Source organism: Salvelinus namaycush, chromosome 36 (genome assembly GCF_016432855.1).
Source record: "Salvelinus namaycush isolate Seneca chromosome 36, SaNama_1.0, whole genome shotgun sequence".
Classification (NCBI taxonomy): domain Eukaryota; kingdom Metazoa; phylum Chordata; class Actinopteri; order Salmoniformes; family Salmonidae; genus Salvelinus; species Salvelinus namaycush.
Genome location: NC_052342.1, coordinates 1,647,763 through 1,668,835, shown reverse-complemented (window position 1 = coordinate 1,668,835; position 21,073 = coordinate 1,647,763). Strand labels below are relative to the sequence as shown.

Here is a 21,073-nt window from a genome sequence, read left to right as displayed (position 1 = left end):
GAGAACCCAGCTGGCTGAATGGATAGGGACAGTATATCCCAAAAGAGCCATGTTTCCGTGAAACAGAGTATGTTACAATCCCTGATATCTCTCTGGAAGGAGATCCTTGCCCTGAGCTCATTATTATCCAGAGACTGAACATTAGCGACTAATATGCTTGGAAGTGGTGGAGGGTGTGCACGCCTCCTGAGTCAGACTAGAAGTCCACTCCGAATACCTCTTCTCTACCAGCGGTGTTTTGGAGTAGCCCCTGGAATAAGTTCAATTGCCCTGGGGGGTACGAACAAAGGATCCAATTCGGGAAAGTTGTATTGCTGGTCGCAATGCTGGTGAATTACGACCACTCTGATATCCAAAAGTTATTTCCGGCTGTATGTAATAACACAAAACATGTTCTATGCTAATAATGTAAGAAATAACACACAAAAAAACAAAATACTGCAAAGTTTCTTAGAAGCTAGAAGCAGAGCTACCAAATCTGTCGGTGCCATCGCTCTCTCTCTCTCTCTTTCGGAAATGATGGCAGAGTGAGAGGAGTAGCTGTCAGTGAGAGCTGTGGCATGGAATTAAAGAGAGAGAGAGAGAGTGTGTGTGTGTGTGTGTGTGTGTGTGTGTGTGTGTGTGTGTGTGTGTGTGTGTGTGTGTGTCGCCGAGATAACAGGCGCTTCTGCTCTGCCATGTCTGCCACACACACTTTACACATACATCTCTGTGCCCTGCCGACGTCAACATGCATAACCTCATCATTTCCGGTGAGAGCTCTGGTTTACCATACAGTTCAGCTGGGCCAAGCAAGGAAGAGACGAATACCAAGAAAAGAAGCCTGTGTCATCCAAATGCCAACAAAATGATCTAACCCTAAAAATTGTACCCTAGTTTTGTAACATGACACAGTCTCGAGTGGGGGACACATTTGAGTGTGACACATATATTTTGATGATGTGTTCCATCATCAAAGGGACTGTGGCTCTCCTGGGCATGTTCTGTTTTTAACTGTCTGTCCATCAGACCTATCACCCTGGAGTTGTGGGGGATGGTCCCTGTCCTCTCCAATTATTGTAACCCAAGGGAGGGCAGTGGAAAGGAGAGAAAGGAAGGAAGGAAAAGAAAGGAAGGAGGAAAATAATTAAAGTGGGACAGAACAATGACCCATAGGCCCTCACTAGTCTGAGACACCCCACATACCCTAACTATGCCATGACATGTAATATCCTATAACAACCCCATTAACCTAATCTGTTAGCACTGCCGTTGTTGACCCTTCCCAATTTAGGCCCTCCGTTATAACATAATATAATAATAATAATAGCCTTTTAGAAGACGCTTCTATCCAAAACAACTTACAGTCATGCATTTTCTTTATATGGATGGTCCCAGGAATATAACCCACTTCCTGGCGTTGCAAGCACCATGCTCGACCAACTAAGCGAAAGAGGCCCATGTTGCCCATATTTGGAAGTCTGTTATAATGGTATCAATGAATCTTCATACAAATCAATGTGTTCACTTTGTCATTTTGTTTCCAGACACAGAAGCAGAGAGGAATGCACTGAAAGAGCATGTATATCCCAAACTACGAGACTTCTGCAGAGAGAACTATGGGATTGAGTTCCAGGTAATACAACATTTCCAATCTTTCTCTTTTGCAGTCTTGCAGTGCAAGAAAGTTGTTTTTGACATATCCCCCAAAGGTTTCCAATATTGATCAAAAAGAGGTTTCAAATGATTTCAAATACAACTAACAGTGAAATGCTTACTTGCGGGCCTTTCCCAACAATGCAGAGAGAAAGAAAATAGAGAAATAACAGAAAAGTAAAACACATAATAATAAAAGTAAAAGGGCACTCAACATGTACTGTATTGACACAAATGATGGATGATTGGTTGAAAGAAATAGATAAGAAGATTGAGGGAGTTGTACTGTTAGATTTCAGTGCAGGCTTTGATATTATTGACCATTGAGAAAACCTATGTGTTATGGCTTTTCAACTTCAGCTCTGAATCGACGATATGGCAGTCTATATAATAGAACTCAGGAGGGTTTTCTTTAATGGAAGCTTGTCTAATGTCAAACATGTAAAGTGTGGTGTACTGTAGGGCAGCTCTCTAGGCCCTCAACTCTTTTCTATTTTCACCAATGACCTGCCACTCGCATTAAACAAAGCATGTGTCCATGTATGCTGATGATTCAACCATATTCGCCTCAGCAACCACAGATAATGAAGTCACTGAAATGCTTAACAAAGAGTTTCAGTCTGTTTTGAAATGGGTGGGCAGTAATAAACTGGTCCTGGACATGTGTAAAACTAAGAGCATTGTATTTGGTATGAATCATTCCCTAAATTCTAGACCTCAGCTGAATCTGGTAAGGAATGGTGTGGCTGTTGAACAAGTTGAGGAGACTAAATTACTTGGTGTTACCTTAGATTGTAAACTGTCATGATCAAAACATATAGATTCAATGGTTGTAAAGATGGGGAGAGGTCTGTCTGTAATAAAGAGATACACTGCTTTTTTGACACCACACTCCAAAAATTAAGTCCTGCACGCTCCAGTTTGATCTTATCTGGATTATTGTCCAGTCATATGGTCAAGTGCTGCAAAGAAAAACCTATGCTCAAGTGCTGCAAAGAAAAACCTAAGCTGCAGCTGCTCCAGAAAGGAGTGGCACATCTTGCTCCTCATTGTAATCAGAGGGCTGTTTATAATATTATTCCTGCCAGTCTCTCTTGGCTAAGAGATGAGGAAAGACTGACTGTCACTAATTGTTTTTATAAGAAACATTAATGTTGGAAATTCCTAATTGTTTGCATAGTCAACTTACACACAGCACTGACAGACGTACTCATCCCAACAGACATGCCACCAGGGGTCTTTTCACAGTCCCCAGGTCCAGGACAAATTCAAAGAAACGTACAGGATTATACATGCTTCTACACCTGCATTGCTTGCTGTTTGGGGTTTTAGGCTGGGTTTCTGTACAGCACTTTGAGATATCAGCTGATGTAAGAAGGGCTTTATAAATCAATTTGCTTTGATATACAGAGCCATGTGCATGGAACTCCCTCTCCTCCACGTGACCTACATTTTGTGTGTATGTACTTACGTGTGAGTAACTGATATGCACACACAGTACATGTTCATGTTTTTAAATGTATGTACATTGTAAAGTATTTTCTCTGCAATATATTTTTTGTTATATGTCAGACTCCAGTAAGACTAGCTGTCGCCATTGGCGTCGGCTAATGGGAATTTTAATAAATCAAAAACCAAATAACTTAAAGCACTGAAGCGAGAGAGAGAAAAAAAAGAGGTGGTAGTTACTCAAGACTGGAAGTATCTCAATCCCTCCATCTGTTCCACGAATTGGTTTGTAAATTAGACTAACAAAAAGCTTCACAACAATGTTGCTAATACTCCATGAGATCCATGCTTAAGGTCGCAGTCCTGTTGGAAGGTGAACCTTCGCCCCCAGCCTGAGGTCGTGAGCACTCTGGAGCAGGTTTTCATCAAGGATCTCTCTGTACTTTGCTGCGTTCATCTTTCCTTCGATCCTGAATATTCTCCCAGTCCCTGCCTGCTGAAAAACATCCCCAAAGCTCAGTATACTGTAGATTTATGTCTGAGAAATGGCAGTCCTTTCTCACTCGTCTGGAAAGTCATTTGTCTTTCTCAGTCATCACAATTGAGTTCATGCTATATAGAGATAGTCCTTCTGTGCAACACTTCATTGTGATTTGACACACTTTAGATACCGTAAAATAAATATTTAAGTAAAGAACTGTTTTGATAATGGGGTACCAGTGAGAAAGTAAATACTTTATTATGGTTGGCAAAAACATGGCTGCCATTGTCTGAGCTAATCTCAGTTGTAGACACTCCCATCATACACACACACAAACACACAGATACACACACAGAAACACACACACCCATCAAACACACACACACCCGTCACCACCAGAGATGAATTACAATAGCAGTTTTCCCACTACAGTTGACGGGATATTGTTTAATGGCTGTCAGTCAAACGTCTCTCCAGCTGCCTAACAATACCAGCTACTGAGGAGAGAGACAGACGAGAGATGAAACTCGATTTCAGTTTTTCTTTTACTATTTACTACTTTTCTATTTTCTATAATGCCATGGTTTGAAATCGATCCACACAAAGCAACAGCTTCAAAAACACTCTCTGTCACGATCATTTGTAGAATTGACGGTTCAAGTACATGTTTAATCAATGAAACTCACCAAAACAATAAAGAACAAACGAAACGTGAAGTCAAATGCAGTGCTCACAGGCAACTACACACAAACAAACAAGATCCCACAAAAACCCAGTGGGAAAAAAGGCTGCCTAAATATGATCCCCAATCAGAGACAACGATAGACAGCTGCCTCTGATTGGGAACCATACCAGGTCAACATAGAAATAACAAAACTAGAGTACCCACCCTAGTCACACCCCGAACTAACCCAATATGAGAATAAAAGGCTCTCTAAGGTCAAGGCGTGACACTCTCAAAGCTGTGTTTCCGTAATTATTTATGAAGAAGAAAACACGTCATCTGTGTATTTTTCTCAAACCTGCTAAGTTGTAGACTTGATATGCATACCTGGCTTGTTGTTCTGAGGAGTGCTTTTAGTATAATTATCTTATTGCTTTGAAACCGCAACACAAGCACAGTTCTAGTATCAAACGGTGTAAGACAGAAGGGAGAGTCGAGATGTTTTTCTTGTCTTCATTTGCATGCCCAAGTTTACCAACTGTTTTCCAATTACATAAAATTATCTTGAAAACTGAAATTGAGCGTTGGCAGGACAGCAAAAATGTGGATAGTCCCGCATATTGTATGCCTTTCTCTCTCTCTCTGTCTCTCTTTTCTCCCTCTCTCCTAGGTATCGGGGTTTGACATAATTCAATATTCTAATAGTTTCATTCATTTTTGACGGATATCCGGATATTCGAAATACATGTTTGTTTTTTTTAAGTTACATTTTTTAACCTGAGCACTGCTGCAGCAGGTTGAAGCTGGCGCTCTATTGCTGCAGCTGCCTGAAAAGTTTATAAATGGGTTGTATGTGAAGCGAGCAGACGGAGGGAAAGAGAGACGCTGTGGAAATTTGGCTACAGCCAAAACTAGATAACTTGTAGCAGCCACAATATTATTTATCATCCCATATAACAGTGCCTGTCTTGACTGGAGTAGGCTAAAGAAGCTAGCTAGCTAGGCTAATTAAGGACTACATGCTGTGCTTTCTCCCCAACCCCATTAGGATAAACCAGTAGCGTACCTGTTGGTTTCTCGTTGTAGCTTACTCGTTCTCATTTCACTAACTTTAAATTCTGTCATTTTATTCCATCTTGCATTACATTAGTGAACTCTCACTTCACTTACTACACATTGAGCCTCTTTGCCACTTTGATTGGCTAACATAAACAACAAGCTACACACGTGAATGCTACCGGTCAGCTACCAGTCTTTTTTATGGGGCGCACCGTGCACCTCATAACTACATTGAAAAATGTGTTGTTTTATTACATTTACAATTTGGAATGTCATGGTATATCATTTTATGTAACACTGTAGCATAGACAATTTAATTTAGAAATAGCCTTTTCAGTGTTCATATCAGGTTAGAATAGGCCTAATATTTTTATTTTTATTGTGCAAAAAATGCTCACACAAGTATTCAAATACTAACATCCGTTTGTATATTCGTATATTCAAATAACGGTGCTCATCCCTACTCCCTCACTCCCCTCCTGCCATTGGTCCAGCATCTCCATTCACTGTCCTGGTCTCCCTCCCTGGCTGCTACAGAGGTCAGATAGGTGAGCCCTCTCCTCTCCCCTGTCCTCCACTAAAATTGATAAGTAAGAGCAGTAGCGACGATTGCCCTCATACGGTAACACAATTATTCAGCCGCTCAGCACCCAGAGAAGTCAAAACCAACCCCAAGAGGAAGTTATTTTCCGCCTTCTGAGTTCAGAAACAGTGTCATTATAATACAGTCAAACCATGTCGTTCCTGCCCTCACTTCTTCATTATGGACCTTAACATGGTGAACTTCACCCGTGGGTGAACCAACATGTCAGGGGTTTATCTCTAATTGGCCCTAAGTGACATTTTGGATCTAGCGAGCCGTTCACATCTGTAGTGGCACGCCATGAGTATGAGCAGTCCCACTGTGCCCCCATCAGTGCACAGCTACCTCGCTAGCTAGAGAGCTAGCTAGTCACAAGAGCTCTCAATCCATTTCGGTGACTCAAGAGCTTTTCATTGGATCTGCAAACTGTCCGTGAAATTTCAGCAATATGATTCGCTGAAACAAACTGGACATTTTGCAGATCCAATGAAAAGGTATTGGGAGCTTTGTGTCAGTGAATCATATCACTGAAATTGGAAGAAGAAGGGTGGGATTTACTAACACATCAACACATCAGAAGCAAGTGTATCTGCTGATGGCAAACCAACAGGAAATAACATGTAGAATAATGTTAGCTAGTTAGAATGAGTGAAACGGCATGTAGCTATTAAGATGAAAAAGTCATTGCGTTTAAAGTGTATGTGAAAGAGAATGTATTGTGTCATGTGCTGCAAAGTAAGCTTTGTAATTAAATAAAAGTTAGTTAGCTAACTGAGATTCTCCTAAAAAAAATGCCATTTTGATACAACTATAACTGGAAGTTACTTTTTCATAGCAGGTTAGGAGAACCTACTCAGCAGGTTAGGAGAATTAGCGTGGCAAGTTAGAACATTTTGGTTAACATTAGGAAAAGAGCTAGGGTTAGCAAAAGTGCTCCCTTAACCTGCTATGAAAAACTGTATCAAAGTGGCGTGTTTGAGGGAGTCCCCTAGCTAACTAGCTATCTCTAGTTAGCTAGATATACATCGATGGGGGCACAGTGCGGCTGCTCGTGCTCCTGTTGTGCTACTATGGGTGTGAATGATTAGCTAGCTGGTGGCAATACTGTCAAGTATACTGTCAAACAAAACACATTGTTTGGACTGTGTAGAGCAGGTCCAATTTGTTCAACTCAGAACAGTTTATTGTCTCCTTGTCAAAATAAAATACTAAGAACATGTGTTCCCATTCATTTTTTTTATTGTCACATACACTGGATAGCTGCAGTGAAATGTGTCTGTTTTTACAGGGTCAGCCATAGTAGTGCGGTAGTAGCATTTATTTTGCCCATGTAGTATTTGCCTATGTTTCTTGGAGATCCTTTGGAATGGTAAAATGTTGTCATACTCTCATCTCATCCTGTGGAATAAACACGTTCATAATAGTTTTTTTACAATCCAAATGAATGTCACTTTACTAAAGGGGACGTGTACACTCTATAAAGGCATATGACATGGTTATGATGCCCGTCATTCCATTCAATTACATGACACCCTGTTATAACATCTGGTATCTAGGGTCTTATGTAGCATGTAATAGCATATGACGTAAGTTATCATGCAGACTCTGCAATAGTAGTTGTTGTTAACAGTTGACATTAGACCATGTGACAACAAGATGAACAGTCACCCTTTATAACTAGTTTTATGAATCTTATGCCTTTACTCATAACTAGGTAAATCTACCTGTGACAGCTTATGACAAATGTTATAATTAAGCAATAAGGCCCAAGGGGTCTGGTGTATGGCCAATATACCACGGCTAAGGGCTGTTCCTAAATCTCGATGCAACACGGAGTGCCTGGATACAGCCCTTAGCCGTGGTATATTGGCAATATATCACAAACCCTTGATGTGCCTTATTGCTATTATAAAGTGGTTACCAATATAATTAAAGCTGTAAAAATAAATGTTTTGTTATACCTGTGGTATACGCTCTGACATACCACGGCTTTCAGCCAATCAACATTCAGGGCTCGAACCACCCATTTATAATGTGTTATAAGGACACCTACACTAAAATGTTACCTTTTTTATTTTTTACATGGAATCATGTTTGTTCCATTTAGAGACAGGAAGACATTCCACACAGAGCAGATTAGTTATACAGTAGCTCATTGTGATGCAAGGGTTATAATTTTCATCACATGCTTAATCATACACACCACACTATTGTTGTGTCTTTTGATATTAACTGTATTTATTTTGGTGTTATTTTGCCTCAGAGGGATTCTGGTGTTTTATATTAGATTGTTTGCCCGATAGGCATGGAGGCCTAAACCTCAAGTCTAGTAGACTGACATTCAATAAAGAAAAAAGCTTATTTTGCACTGGGCAATAGAAAGCTACTGAACTGAATCTGCCTCTGCCTCTTAAGCAAGAAGCCACAACCCCTCCTCTACCACAGAGGGACGGAGAGATGGACAGAGAGAAAAGGATGGAGGGAGGGAGAGAGAGAGAGAGAGAGGGGGGGTTGAAGAGAGAGAACAATATAGAGTGAGGGGGATAGAGGAGTTAGGGAGGGAAGGATGGAGAGAGAGGGATGCAAGGAGAGAGAAATAGAGGGGAGATGTACTTTTGGGGCTTTTACATTTTGTGAAGTGTCCTTGGGATCTGAAAGGTACTATACAATTAAATGTACAGTATGTAATTATTATAAGCATGGCTAATGGCAAGGAGACAGACACGGAGGATGAGAGATATGAAAGAGAGAGCTGGGGGCGGGAGGCACAGTGAAAAACGAAAGTGGCAGAGAAATAAGAACTCCATACTGTGTTCTTTCTTTTATTCATACCTTAGTACCAATCGCCCTATCAAAACACCTCTAACACCTCTTTGAATTCCTGGAGACCGTGTCACAGCTTTTTCCTCCTTCCTCATCCCTCCATCCCTCCCCTTCTTTGCTCAGACCAACGGGGATGTGGGTCAGGGGTGGAAATTGAATTAGCGTGACGGCTTTCCCCGCGGTGCTGGGTGAGAGAGATGACTAATGTCTTCCTTTGAGTTTTAATTACTGGGCCTCCACCAAATCCCCCACCTGCCTGCTGTACTGACAGAGAGGTAAACTCTTTATTATGACACACACAATGTTCTGTTACACCTCTCTATTCTCCATTCAACACAGGGGTAATATGAGCTTATGGCCCCCAGTGCAACTAATCGTGACATACAAGGAATCGGCGGCCATTGTTGAGTTGGTGCTGAGGGGTGTCATGATATTAGGTTATGAAGTTTTTTTGTGTACCTAATGAGTCTTGATTGATTGATTTTGTCACATTTGGGTTGATTGTGCTGTTTATTGCATTAGACTTTTTTGATTGTATGATTTGTCTTCATTATGTGACTGTTACACTGCTATCGCCTCTATTGGCCACCCACCCCAAATTATTTTACTAAAAAAACATGCCGTCAGATTTAAAAGACAGTTGGACTATAGCACGAAATTGAATGCAACTGGACGAATCACGATGACATATAAAGTTGTTGAAAGCCTGGGCATAGGCTAAGTACAGGCAATGGCAAATATTTTTTAAGATTCCTTTCTGGTGCGGAGGAGCAGAACAGGTATGTGTGTGTGTATCTGTGTGTGTATCTGTGTCTGTCTGTGTGGTGCGCACATGATGGAGCAGTGACTATTTGATGAGGAAAGGGTTGTCTTACGGTATGTTGGGAGTGAGGTTATAGGCCTACATCATGGGCTGGATAGAAGCAGTCTACCGTCTTCAAAACTGGATAATAATTGCTTTATTTGCCTCGTCAATAATAGAAAAAGAAAAAGTATCTCTCATAAAGCTGTGATTGAGAATAGCTTAGGCTATAGACTTTCATTCTTGAATTTTTGAAAGCCACAACAACTTTAGGACAACACTTTTATAGGATAGAATATTTGGGAAATAAGCTACTGTTCATAACTTTAACTTGTCTTAATGCTTTTATGATAGGTCTAGTAGGAGGATAGGTTTGGTTTTCAACCTCTCATGGAGGGATTTTCCAAACACGCATGGATCATATCCTTCTTAAACGAACCACGACGCGGCACAGCTATTTTCAGGTCTCTCCGGAGATGTTCGATCGGGTTCAAGTCCGGTCTCTAGCTGGACTTGTCCCGAAGCCACTCCTGCGTTGTCTTGGCTGTGTGCTTAGGGTCATTGTCCTGTTGGAAGGTGAACCTTCGCCCCCAGTCGGAGGTCCTGAATGCTCTGGAGCAGGTTTTCATCAAGGATCTCTCTGTACTTTGCTCCGTTGATCTTTCCTTCTATCCTGACTAGTCTCCCAGTCCCTGAAAAACATCCCCACAGCATGATGCTGCCACCACCATGCTTCACCGTAGGGATGGTGCCAGGTTTCTTCCAGACGTGATGCTTGGCATTCGGGCCAAAGAGTTCAATCTGCGTTTCATCAGACCAGAGAATCTTGTTTCTCATGGTCTGAGAGTCTTTAGGTGCCTTTTGGGGACCTTCAATACTGCAGACCTTTTTTGGTACCCTTCCCCAGATCTGTGCCTCGACACAATGCTGTCTCGGAGCTCTGCGGACAATTCCTTCGACATCATGGCATTGTTTTTGCCCTGACTTGCACTGTCAACTGGGGGACCTTATATAGACAGATGTGTACCTTTCCAAATCATGTCCAATCAATATAATTTACCACAGATGGACTCCAATTAAGTTATAGAACGATCTCAAGGATGATGAATGGAAACAGGATGCACCTGAGCTCAATTTTGAGTCTCATAACCAAGAGTCTGAATACTTATGTATATAAGATATTTATGCTTTTTTGTATTATTATTTGCACACAAAAAAAAGTTTTCGCTCTGTCATTATGGGGTATTGTGTGTAAATGTAATGCACTGCAATTAACTCCCAACAGTACAAAACCAAAGATATTGATTTCTTTTAAGCAATCAATCTTATGTCATCATGATGACTGTAAACTTTTATACTAACATCATCAATCTGAAATTGTATTTTTCACACAACAGGTGTGAAATGCTTACTTACAAGCCCTTAACTATCTATACATTTTGAATAAAATAAGAGCTAAGAAAATATTTACTAAATAAACTAATGTAAAAAGAAGTAACACGTAACAAGGCTATATACAGGGGGTACCGGTACCGAGTCAATGTGCGGGGGAGTACGTTAGTCAAGGTGAGTGAAGTAATATGTGCATATATGCATAGATAATAAACAGCGAGTAGCAGCAGTAGAAAAAAAGGGGGTGGGGCAGTGCAAAATACAGTCCTGGTAGCCATTTGACTAATTCTTCAGCAGTCTTATGGCTTGGGGGTAAAGGCTGTTAAGAAGCCTTTTAGACTTAGAATTGGCGCTCCGGTGCCGCTTGCCGTGCGGTAGCAAAGAGAACAGTCTATGACTTGGGTAGCTGGAGTCTTTGACAATTTTTTGGGCCTTCCTCTGACACCACCTAGTATAGAAGTCCTGGATGCAGGAAGCTTGGCCCCAGTGATGTTCTGGTCCGTACGCATTATCCTCTGTTGTACCTTACGGTCAGATGCCGATCAGTTTCCATACCAGGTGGTAAATAACGTATTTCTGTGCTTTATTTTTAATACATTTGCAAAAAAAAAATGTTTTCTGAGGTATTGTGTATAGATTCATTTGGATTTTTATATATTTAATCCATTTTAGAATAAGTCTGTAGTTTAACAAAATGTGGAAAAAGTCAAGGGGTCTGAATACTTTCTGCATGCACTGTTTACTGGCATGGGTGTTGTTAGGTCTCCTTCGAGGACCTTCACTTTTATACAATGGGTTACCTACATATGAAAATATGTAAATCATTATTTTAATTCAAAACTTTATTTTGATTATATTGGTCATATTATTTCATTCTTCCACAAGATATAGTCCTGACACAAATCTAGTGTTGGTACCCAAGCCGGCTGGTCGTTCGTTCTATCGGTTCGGTTGCAAGAGACGCGACCCAGTGGTTCGTTGTAAATGTTCCATTGGCAACGTTTTCATCCATTGCTTGCTAGCTAGCCAACTATGACTAATTTACAGCCACGTCAAAAAGTGCAGCCAGAATAACAGCAAAGTAGCTGCATTTGCAGTTGTTGAAACTGTTTTCTAGTGACACTTATTTGGAGACATACATAACAATGAGCTAATGACAAACTGCCTGGCATAGAAAATGTGCTAACTCGTCAGGACACTGTTGTTCAGAGGAGCTAGCCAACAACACAGCTAACACAATCACTTCAAACTGAAGCTGGAAAGACTGCAAACTAGCTGCAGAGTTCATTTCGTTTGACCTTTTTTCAATTGACATTTCTTTGTTTATATCCATAGAAATGATGTCAGCTGATTCATGATTTCGATTGGCTGAGAAACGCTGCCTGCTTGACCGTCTCATCTCGACTCGTTCATTACTATGGGACAGCTGGAGATCAAATTTGAATATTGAAACAATGTGCAGATGTCAGAGTGACAGACAGCAAGGTTTATAAAAATCTCTGAAAACTAAATGTTAGTCTGAAAGAAACGTGAGATAATGTCTAGATGCTTTTTATAGTGGAGATCAAGTTTATAAATTGCTTGGCTGAGCTGATGAGACAGTGGATTGCACAGTCAGATGGAACAGAGTAAATAGGCATTTTAACATCATAGATTTAGCCGGTGGTAACTTGTGGAATAGACACTAGCTGGAATGTGGTTTTAACCAATCAGCATTCAGGATTAGGCCCACCCGTTATATAATGTACAATAATCGATAAATACATTGGAATTGGAGCCAAAATTATTTGCATTTTAGGGCGATTATAAACAATAAACAACAAATCCTTAACTGCAAACACCAAACCTAAAACACATTAAAGAAAGATCTGTTTGATTTGACAACATACAACAATGACAGCATGAAAGACAGAAGAAATAAGGTAATGATACTAATTTAAATTCATCTGACAGGAACAGGTCAGGAGGAACGATCTCTTCTGCTGAGAGATGAGATTAAATTTGTTTGTCACACAGGTGTAGTAAAAAAACAAAATACAACACTACAATACAATCACACAAAGGCTAGTAAAATACTATTATGCAAAAGGACAAGTAAAATAACTGGGTAGTGCTGTGTGTTGATTGCAACCTGGTGTTGTTGAAGGCCCGGATGGTAGTGGGCAGCAAGGATTTTATTGATGTGAATGTTTAACGAGGTGACTGGACTTGAATTCTTCACTTTGTTGACTATCGTTGGGACCAGTCGTAAAATAATCATTGATAAGGGTAATTCAGAGCATATTGGCAACTTTGCTCATAGTGATAACTATCCCGCTGAATCAAAAGCGAATAGATATCGGTCAGCTTCAAAGATGAGACGTTTTGATGACTGATTACAAAGAGGGAAGGAAGTGTGTGCGCGTTACTACTAGCACACCTCCTCCCCTGCGCACTTGTCCACACCCAAAGATTTCAAAGCAGTGGATTGGTGTAACTGTATTGGTAGACAATTCATCTACACCTATCCAATGCTTTCACAAATTTGAGGGGGAAAGAAGACAAGTGGCCATGGGCATAGCAAGAAATGGGATGCGGCACAAAATGACACAGTGAATGACAGCAAGATGCGTTTCGCTTCCAACAAGTTTAAGATAGGATGTTGTTTGATTGCTACTTAAAATCTAAATAAATCTGAACTGCTGAAATTACTGCAACACTGTAAATATAATTTGATTACTTTTCATGTCATTTTGGCCAGCTGAACCTCGTTATGAATGGACTAACGTTAATGTTCGCTCTGTTACTTTTTGACAAAATAAAAATCTGACCACTACATTTAACGTATCCGAAACCACTCAAATCAAAAAAATTTAGTTGAATTAGGGCTTTTTACCAACAATGAGTGGGCGCTACATCCGACGGTTCTTGTAGGCCGCCACACTTTACTGCTCTGTGCCAGTGAGCCCTGGCCCAGCTCTCCAGGTGATAGCACTGACAGAAGACGAAGCAAGACACCCCACTCCTTAATTGTTTTCTGGTTACATTACAGTCAATGAACAAAGTAGACCAGACCCAGCTACTAACACACTAGGACAGGTTTCCTCATAACGATGAAACTTAGGCTTACGAGTGTTTTAATGATGCATCTTTCCTACAACGGCCGAAGATGTACCCTGTGTTTTCTAAAACACCACAGCAGAGAGAGCGGTTGCTAAATGCATCAGAGTATGGTTCGATACGGAAAAGATGGAAGGAAAGTGAGCACTGCTCTCAGATCAGCTTTCTCCATTCAAATCTTACCTTACCATTAGAATTATTCCACAATACTGATGAGCAGAGCAGCTCCTAGAGAGATATTACCACCTACGGCTGCAAATATTGAGGTGGCTTGTTCTAATCACCGATTTAGCACATCGTTGCACACATGTTAGGCTACACATCATTAAATATATTGAGACAAATTACAGACAGTAGCGTACAAGCAGCAAAGTAAAACTAAATTAATTGAACATGAATTGTTTTTCAATATGATTGAAATTGGCCTATAGCCTACTGTTTATATTTTAAGGCAGTCATCTCGGCATGTTTTTATACGTCACTTTTTTTGTATCAATTGCAAAGACATTGGCTAGTTTGTATTTGTAGTCAACTTCATTCTGAAGTCATCAGCCGTCACAGAGAGACAGATAAATCTTGTGATTCTATGTTTAATGGAGATCTTCTGTGTATTAAGTGATGCGGTAGGGCAAAAAAAGCATCTAACAACGCACTTAGCTGTTCTAAAAGTGGTCTGAGGCAGGTGTTAGATTAGGAGCATTTTCAAGTGCAACGTTAATAACGTTGGTTTTGGAAAAGAGCTCAGAAATGTAACTATGCTCCTATGAAGGTTTTAGTGATGAACTTAGCCTTAAGATGCTTTTGGGAAACCAGGCCCTGGTGTCTATTGGAAAGCCACCCCCTTAAGCAGACCGGAACTGACAATGTTTTTCATTGGTAAACGGTCTAAGTGAACTATCTTCATTTATCCACCATCTTTGCTGATAGCACCAACCACTAGCCTGCCAGTCCACAACAACCCACCCAATGAACACGGGCTAGGCTCCAGCCCTTCCTTGCACTCCACGTGGAGGATAGCTCCCCAGAGGGCTGTAAGTCAAACAGATGGCCCCACCCACCCTCCGTTTGCAGTGAATAGTTGCTATTTGCGGTGTACAATTATTTGGCCTGTCAGTTCTGTTATGTTCACTGCCAATGTGTCAGTCAAAGTGAGAGACTTTCCTTGGCTTTCTGACAAGCCAACTGACCATGATGGCTAGCATGGACTGCTAAATCATTCTGGCCTCTCCCCCCTGTTGCACCTCAACGAGTACTCAACACTAAGATGAAATTGAAGGTCAATTTGAAAACACCTAAGAACTCACATCCTTTTTACTCTCCAACCTATTTCCTTGCCTTGACATGCCAACCACAAGCCACCCTTTGTGGGGTTAGTAACAACATCCAGATTTCAGGGGAAATGGAAAGAGAATCTGTGATGTAACTTCCGCTTTCGGACGTTTCCCCCATAGGAATGGCTCCATCTTAACACTCCATCTTAACTCTTCCTCCATATTTACTGGATTGGTTTAACAGTAGCAGAAGAGAACTTCCCCAGATAGTTTTTTCCCTCATCAGTACCAGAAAGAAAGAAACGCTGCTCAGGCGTTTCTTTTGCGCCAGCTACATTAGACCGAGGCGGTCTTCTGGTTCGACTTAGTGTGCACACCACCCACGGCTCCCGAGTATTTTACTCGCTAATGTACAATCACTGGATAATAAAGCTGATGACCTCAAAGCGAGAGTTCCTTTTCAGAGAGACACCAGGGATTGTAACATACTCTGCTTCACGGAAAGTCAAAGGCTATTGCAATGCTCTTATTATTAAAGATGTATTACGTATAACTCTGACTGGTGTGTGAAGTTTGTAACTCTCCTCATTTGGTCAATACAGAAATAAGCCACCACAGTTCCCAGACCCAATAAGGATTATTCCAAACTCTCAGACCCAATAAAGATTATTCAAAACAATCTCTCTCTCTCTCTCTCTCTCTCTCTCTCTCTCTCTCTCTCTCTCTCTCTCTCTCTCTCTCTCCTGTCTATCTCTCTCTCTCCTGTCTGTCTCTCTCTCTCTCTCTCTCTATACTGTCTGTCTATCAACATATTGATTGTTGTACTCGCACTGCTAAAATTCTCAACCATTGTTATAGTACCTTCCAGAATGCATATAAGGCCCTCCCCCACCCTACTATCGACAGATTGGACCACAATTCCATCTTGCTCCTCCCCTCCTATAAGCAGGCACTCAAACAGGAAGCACCCGTGGTGAGGACTATTCAACACTGGTCTGACCAATAGAAATCCACGCTTCAAGATTGTTTTGAGCACACAGACTGGGATATACTCATATCTCCCTCACTAGCTTTAAGCACCAGCTGTCAGAGCAGCTCACAGATCACTGCACCTGTACATAGCCCATCTGTAAACAGCCCATCTATCTCTACCTCATCACCATACTGTATTTATTTATTTATCTTGCTCCTCTGCACCCCAGTATCTCTACTTGCACATTCATCTTCTGCACATCTACCATTCCAGTGTTTAATTGCTATATTGTAATTACTTCGCCACCATGGCCTATTTGTTGCCTTAACTCCCGTATCTTACCTCATTTGCACTCACTGTATATAGACTTTTTGTTTTCTTTTTTCTACTGTATTATTGACTGTATGTTTTGTTTATTCCATGTGTAACTCTGTGTTGTTGTATGTGTCGAATTGCTATGCTTTATCTTGGTTAGGTCACAGTTGCAAATGAGAACTTGTTCTCAACTAGCCTACCTGGTTAAATAAGGGTGAAATAAAATTAAAAATAAAAATATGTTCAGAGTAGCTTCAGAAAATAATATTGACACATATCCCGATACGGTGAATAAGTTTATCAGGAAGTGCATAGGAGATGTTGTACCCACTGTGACTATTTAAACCTACCCCAACCAGAAACCATGGATAGATGGGAGCATTCGCGCAAAACTGAAAGTGCGAAGCACCGCATTTAACCAGGGCAAGAAGACTAGGAATATGGAAGAATACAAACAGTGTAGTTATTCCCTCCGCAAAGCAATCAAGCAGGCTAAACGTCGGTATAGGGACAAAGTTGAGTCCCAGTTCAACGGCTCAGACACGAGACGTATGTGGCAGGGTCTACAGACAATAACGGATTATATAAAAGGAAAAGCAGCCACGTCTTGCTTCCGGACAGGCTGAACACCTTCTTCACTCGCTTTGAGGATAATACACTGCCACTGACGCGGCCCGCTATCAAGGACTGTGGGCTCTCCTTCTCCGTGGCCGACTTGAGTAAGACATTTAAGCGTGTTAACCCTCCCAAGGCTGCAGGCCCAGATGGTATAGCTAGCCGCGTCCTCAGAGCATGCGCAGACCAGCTGACTGGTCTGTTTACAGATATATTCAACCTCTCCCTATCCCAGTCTGTTATCCCCACATGCTTCAAGATGACCACCATTGTCCCTGTACCTCAGAAAGCAAAGGTAATTTAACTAAATGACAATCGCCCCATAGCACTCACCTCTGTCATCATGAAGTGCTTTGAGAGACTAGACAAGGATCATATCACATCCATCTTACCTGGCACCCTAGACCCACTTCAATTTGCTTACCGCCCAAATAGATCCACAGATGATGCAATCGCCACCACACTGCACACTGCCCTGTCCCATCTGGACAAGAGGCATAAATACAGTTGAAGTCAGAAATTTACATACACCTTAGCCAAATACATTTAAACTCAGTTTTTCACAATTCCTGACATTTAATCCTAGTAAAAATTCCCTGTCTTAGGTCAGTTAGATCACCACTGTCAGAATAATAGTAGAGAACATCTTGGCCATGTTCTGTTATAACCTCCACCCGGCAGAGCCAGAAGAGGACTTGCCACCCCTCATAGCTTGGTTCCTCTCTAGGTTTTTTCCTAGGTTCTGGCCTTTCTAGGGAGTTTTTCATAGCCACCATGCTTCTACACCTGCATTGCTTGCTGTTTGGGGTTTTAGGCTGGGTTTCTGTACAGCACTTTGTGACATCAGCTGATGTAAGAAGGGCTTTATAAATACATTTCATTGAAATTCGATTGATAGAGAGAATGATTTATTTCAGCTTTTTTCTCTTTCATCACATTCCCAGTGGGTCAGAAGTTTACATACACTCAATTAGTATTTGGTAGCATTGCCTTTAAATTGTTTAACTTGGGTCAAACGTTTCAGGTAGCCTTCCACAAGCTTCCCACAATATGTTGGGGAACCTCCTGACAGAGCTAGTGTAACTGAGTCAGGTTTGTAGGCCTCCTTGCTCGCACACACTTTTTCAGTTCTGCCAACCAAATTTCTATAGGATTGAGGTCAGGGCTTTCCAATATCTTGACTTTGTTGTCCTTAAGCCATTTTGCCACAACTTCGGAAGTGTGCTTGGGGTCATTGTCCACTTGGAAGACACATTTGCGACCAAGCTTTAACTTCCTGAATGATGTCTTGAGATGTTGCTTCAATATATCCTCATCATTTTCCTTTCTCATGATAACATCTATTTTGTGAAGTGCACCAGTCCCTCCTGCAGCAAAGCAAACCCACAACATGTTGCTGCCATCCCCATACTTCACGGTTGGGATGGTGTTCTTCGGCTTCCAAGCCTCCCCCTTTTTCCTCCAAACATAATGATGGTCATTATGGCCAAACAGTTCTATTTTTGATTCACCAGACCAGAGGACATTTCCCCAAAAAGTACAATATTTGTCCCCATGTGCAGATGCAAACCGTGTATGGCTTTTTTAATGGCTATGGAACAGTGGCTTCTTCCTTGCTGAGCGGCCATTCAGGTTATGTCGAAATAGGACTCATTTTACTGTGGATATAGATACTTTTGTACCTGTTTCCTCCAGCATCTTCACAAGGTCCTTTGCTGTTGTTCTGGGATTGATTTGCTCTTTTTGCACCAAAGTACGTTCATCTCTAGGAGACAGAACGCGTCTCCTTCCTGAGCGATATGACGGCTGTGTGGTCCCATGGTGTTTATACTTGCGCACTATTGTTTGTACAGATGAACGTGGTACCTTCAGGCGTTTGGAAATTGCTCCCAAGGATGAACTAGACTTGTGGAGGTCTACAATTTTTTTTATGAGGTCTTAGCTGATTTCTTTTGATTTCCCTATTATGTCAAGCAAAGAGGCGCTGAGTTTGAAGGTAGGCTTTGAAATACATCCACAGGTACACCTCCAATTGACTCAAATGATGTCAATTTGCCTATCAGAAGCTTCTAAAGCCATTACATAATTTTCTGGAATTTTCCAAGCTGTTTAAAGGCACAGTCAACTTAGTGTATGTAAACTTCTGACCCATTGGAATTGTGATGCAGTGCATTATAAGTGAAATAATTTGTCTGTTAACAATTGTTGGAAAAATCACTTGTGTCATGCACAAAGTAGAGATCCTAACCGACTTGCCAAAACTATCATTTGTTAACAAGAAATTTGTGGAGTAGGTAAAAATGAGTTTTAATGACTCCAACCTAAGTGTGTTAACTTCTGACTTCAACTGTATATATGCAGTATTCCTAATCCATTCCTTACTTAGATTTACGTGTATTTTGGGTATATGTTGTGAAAATTTTAGATATTACTTGTTAGATATTACTGCACTGTCGGAGCTAGAAGCACAAGCATTTCGCTACACCCGCAATAACATCTGCTAAACACGTGTATCTGACCAATACATTTGATTTGATTCATCACGAGCGAACATCCCGCATACCTCTTACTCATTGTTAATTGCAAAGTACATGGTGTGCCCATACTGCCCTATGAATGCAGGCCAACAGAGGGAACCCTGGGAAATTAAGGCCAACAAGAAGGAACCCGGTGTCAAATGAGGGAATCATGGGAAATGTAGGCCAACAGACAGAACACAGGGTCAAAAGATGGCACCATGGGAAATTTAAACCAACAGAGGAAACCCAGGGCCAAAAGCGGTACCAGGGGAAATGTAGGCCAACAGAGGGAACCCAGAAAGTCCAGCAGGCTCTCAGAGGCTGGGTTTGTCCTGCTTCTAACATGCTGACCACACATACATGTTATTCAAACATTGCACCCACACTACTCGCTCACCTCAGCGAGTGTCTGTGTAGCCAGGCGCTAAAATAGAAATAGGTTCTATTTGTGATGCTCAACGCGCTGCAGAGTCCGGCCTCTCCCATCTACTCATTGGTTTTTAAGAGCATTTACCCACGTGCCATCTCCTCATTGGTGTTTAGGAGCATACACCCACATGGGGGATTGAAAGATGAACTGACATCCACACTCCAGTCGGTTGTAGTAATGCACCGTAAAGTTGGTTGCAAACCACCATATAAAGTCCAAAGAAGTAAAAAAGAAGCCTGAGGAAGGAGGAGAGATGACGAGAAAGGAATTAGGTTTACCGTTTTATCTGTGGATTAATTGTCAGAGTAGAGGACCTTGTGCATTTCAGGTAAAATAACAACCCAATGTTTAAATCCCAGGACAAATTAGCTAGCAACAGCAAGCTAGCTATCTTTTCGACCTGTCCCCAAATTAATATAATTTATTCAGAGTTTGTTTTGATATTTCAACCTGCGTGTCCTGATCGTGTCTGTTGAGGGGGTACAAAATCTACATGCGCACGCAGGCACACGCGCGTGTCCGGTTTGGTCAGCATGTAAGTGCTGCAGCTTGGCCACAATCGTTTATGTGGTCCTCCCTCATTCTCTCCATCCAGAGGAGATTTCCCCCGTTGCGTGTTTGCACTCAGAGTTCTCCGCGCCGGCGACACTGATTTTGACAAATGTGTCTTGGGAGATTGCCCCTGGCAGAGCACACACACACAGAGACGTACACACACCCTTAAGCACACACACCCTAGTGTGTTTCAGATGCCTTCTGTCAGCTTTCCATTCCGCATGTCCTCCTGGGTGACAGAGTGGAATCTCAGGCATGGGGAGAGTATTTGAGAGCCAATTGGGCGCTGTTCTGTTTGTGTGTGTGCATGTGTATGTGCGTATGTATGTGTGTGTCAGAGGCCCTAATCAGTTCATGGGTCATTTACTAATCCTCTGGTGTGATACAAATAGTGGCAAAAAGATCTCT

At 41.5% G+C, this 21,073-nt stretch overlaps 1 protein-coding gene across 1 annotated transcript in view; it reads left to right on the top strand.

Annotated features, from left to right (window-relative positions):
- LOC120030204 (NACHT and WD repeat domain-containing protein 2-like) overlaps positions 1-21,073 on the top strand; it is a 67,794-nt gene that overhangs the window by 16,359 nt on the left and 30,362 nt on the right. Inside the window, exon 2 of the mRNA XM_038975556.1 lies at positions 1,527-1,615. Within this exon, the coding sequence (XP_038831484.1) occupies positions 1,527-1,615 (89 nt within the window). The remainder of the gene's footprint in view (positions 1-1,526; positions 1,616-21,073) is intronic.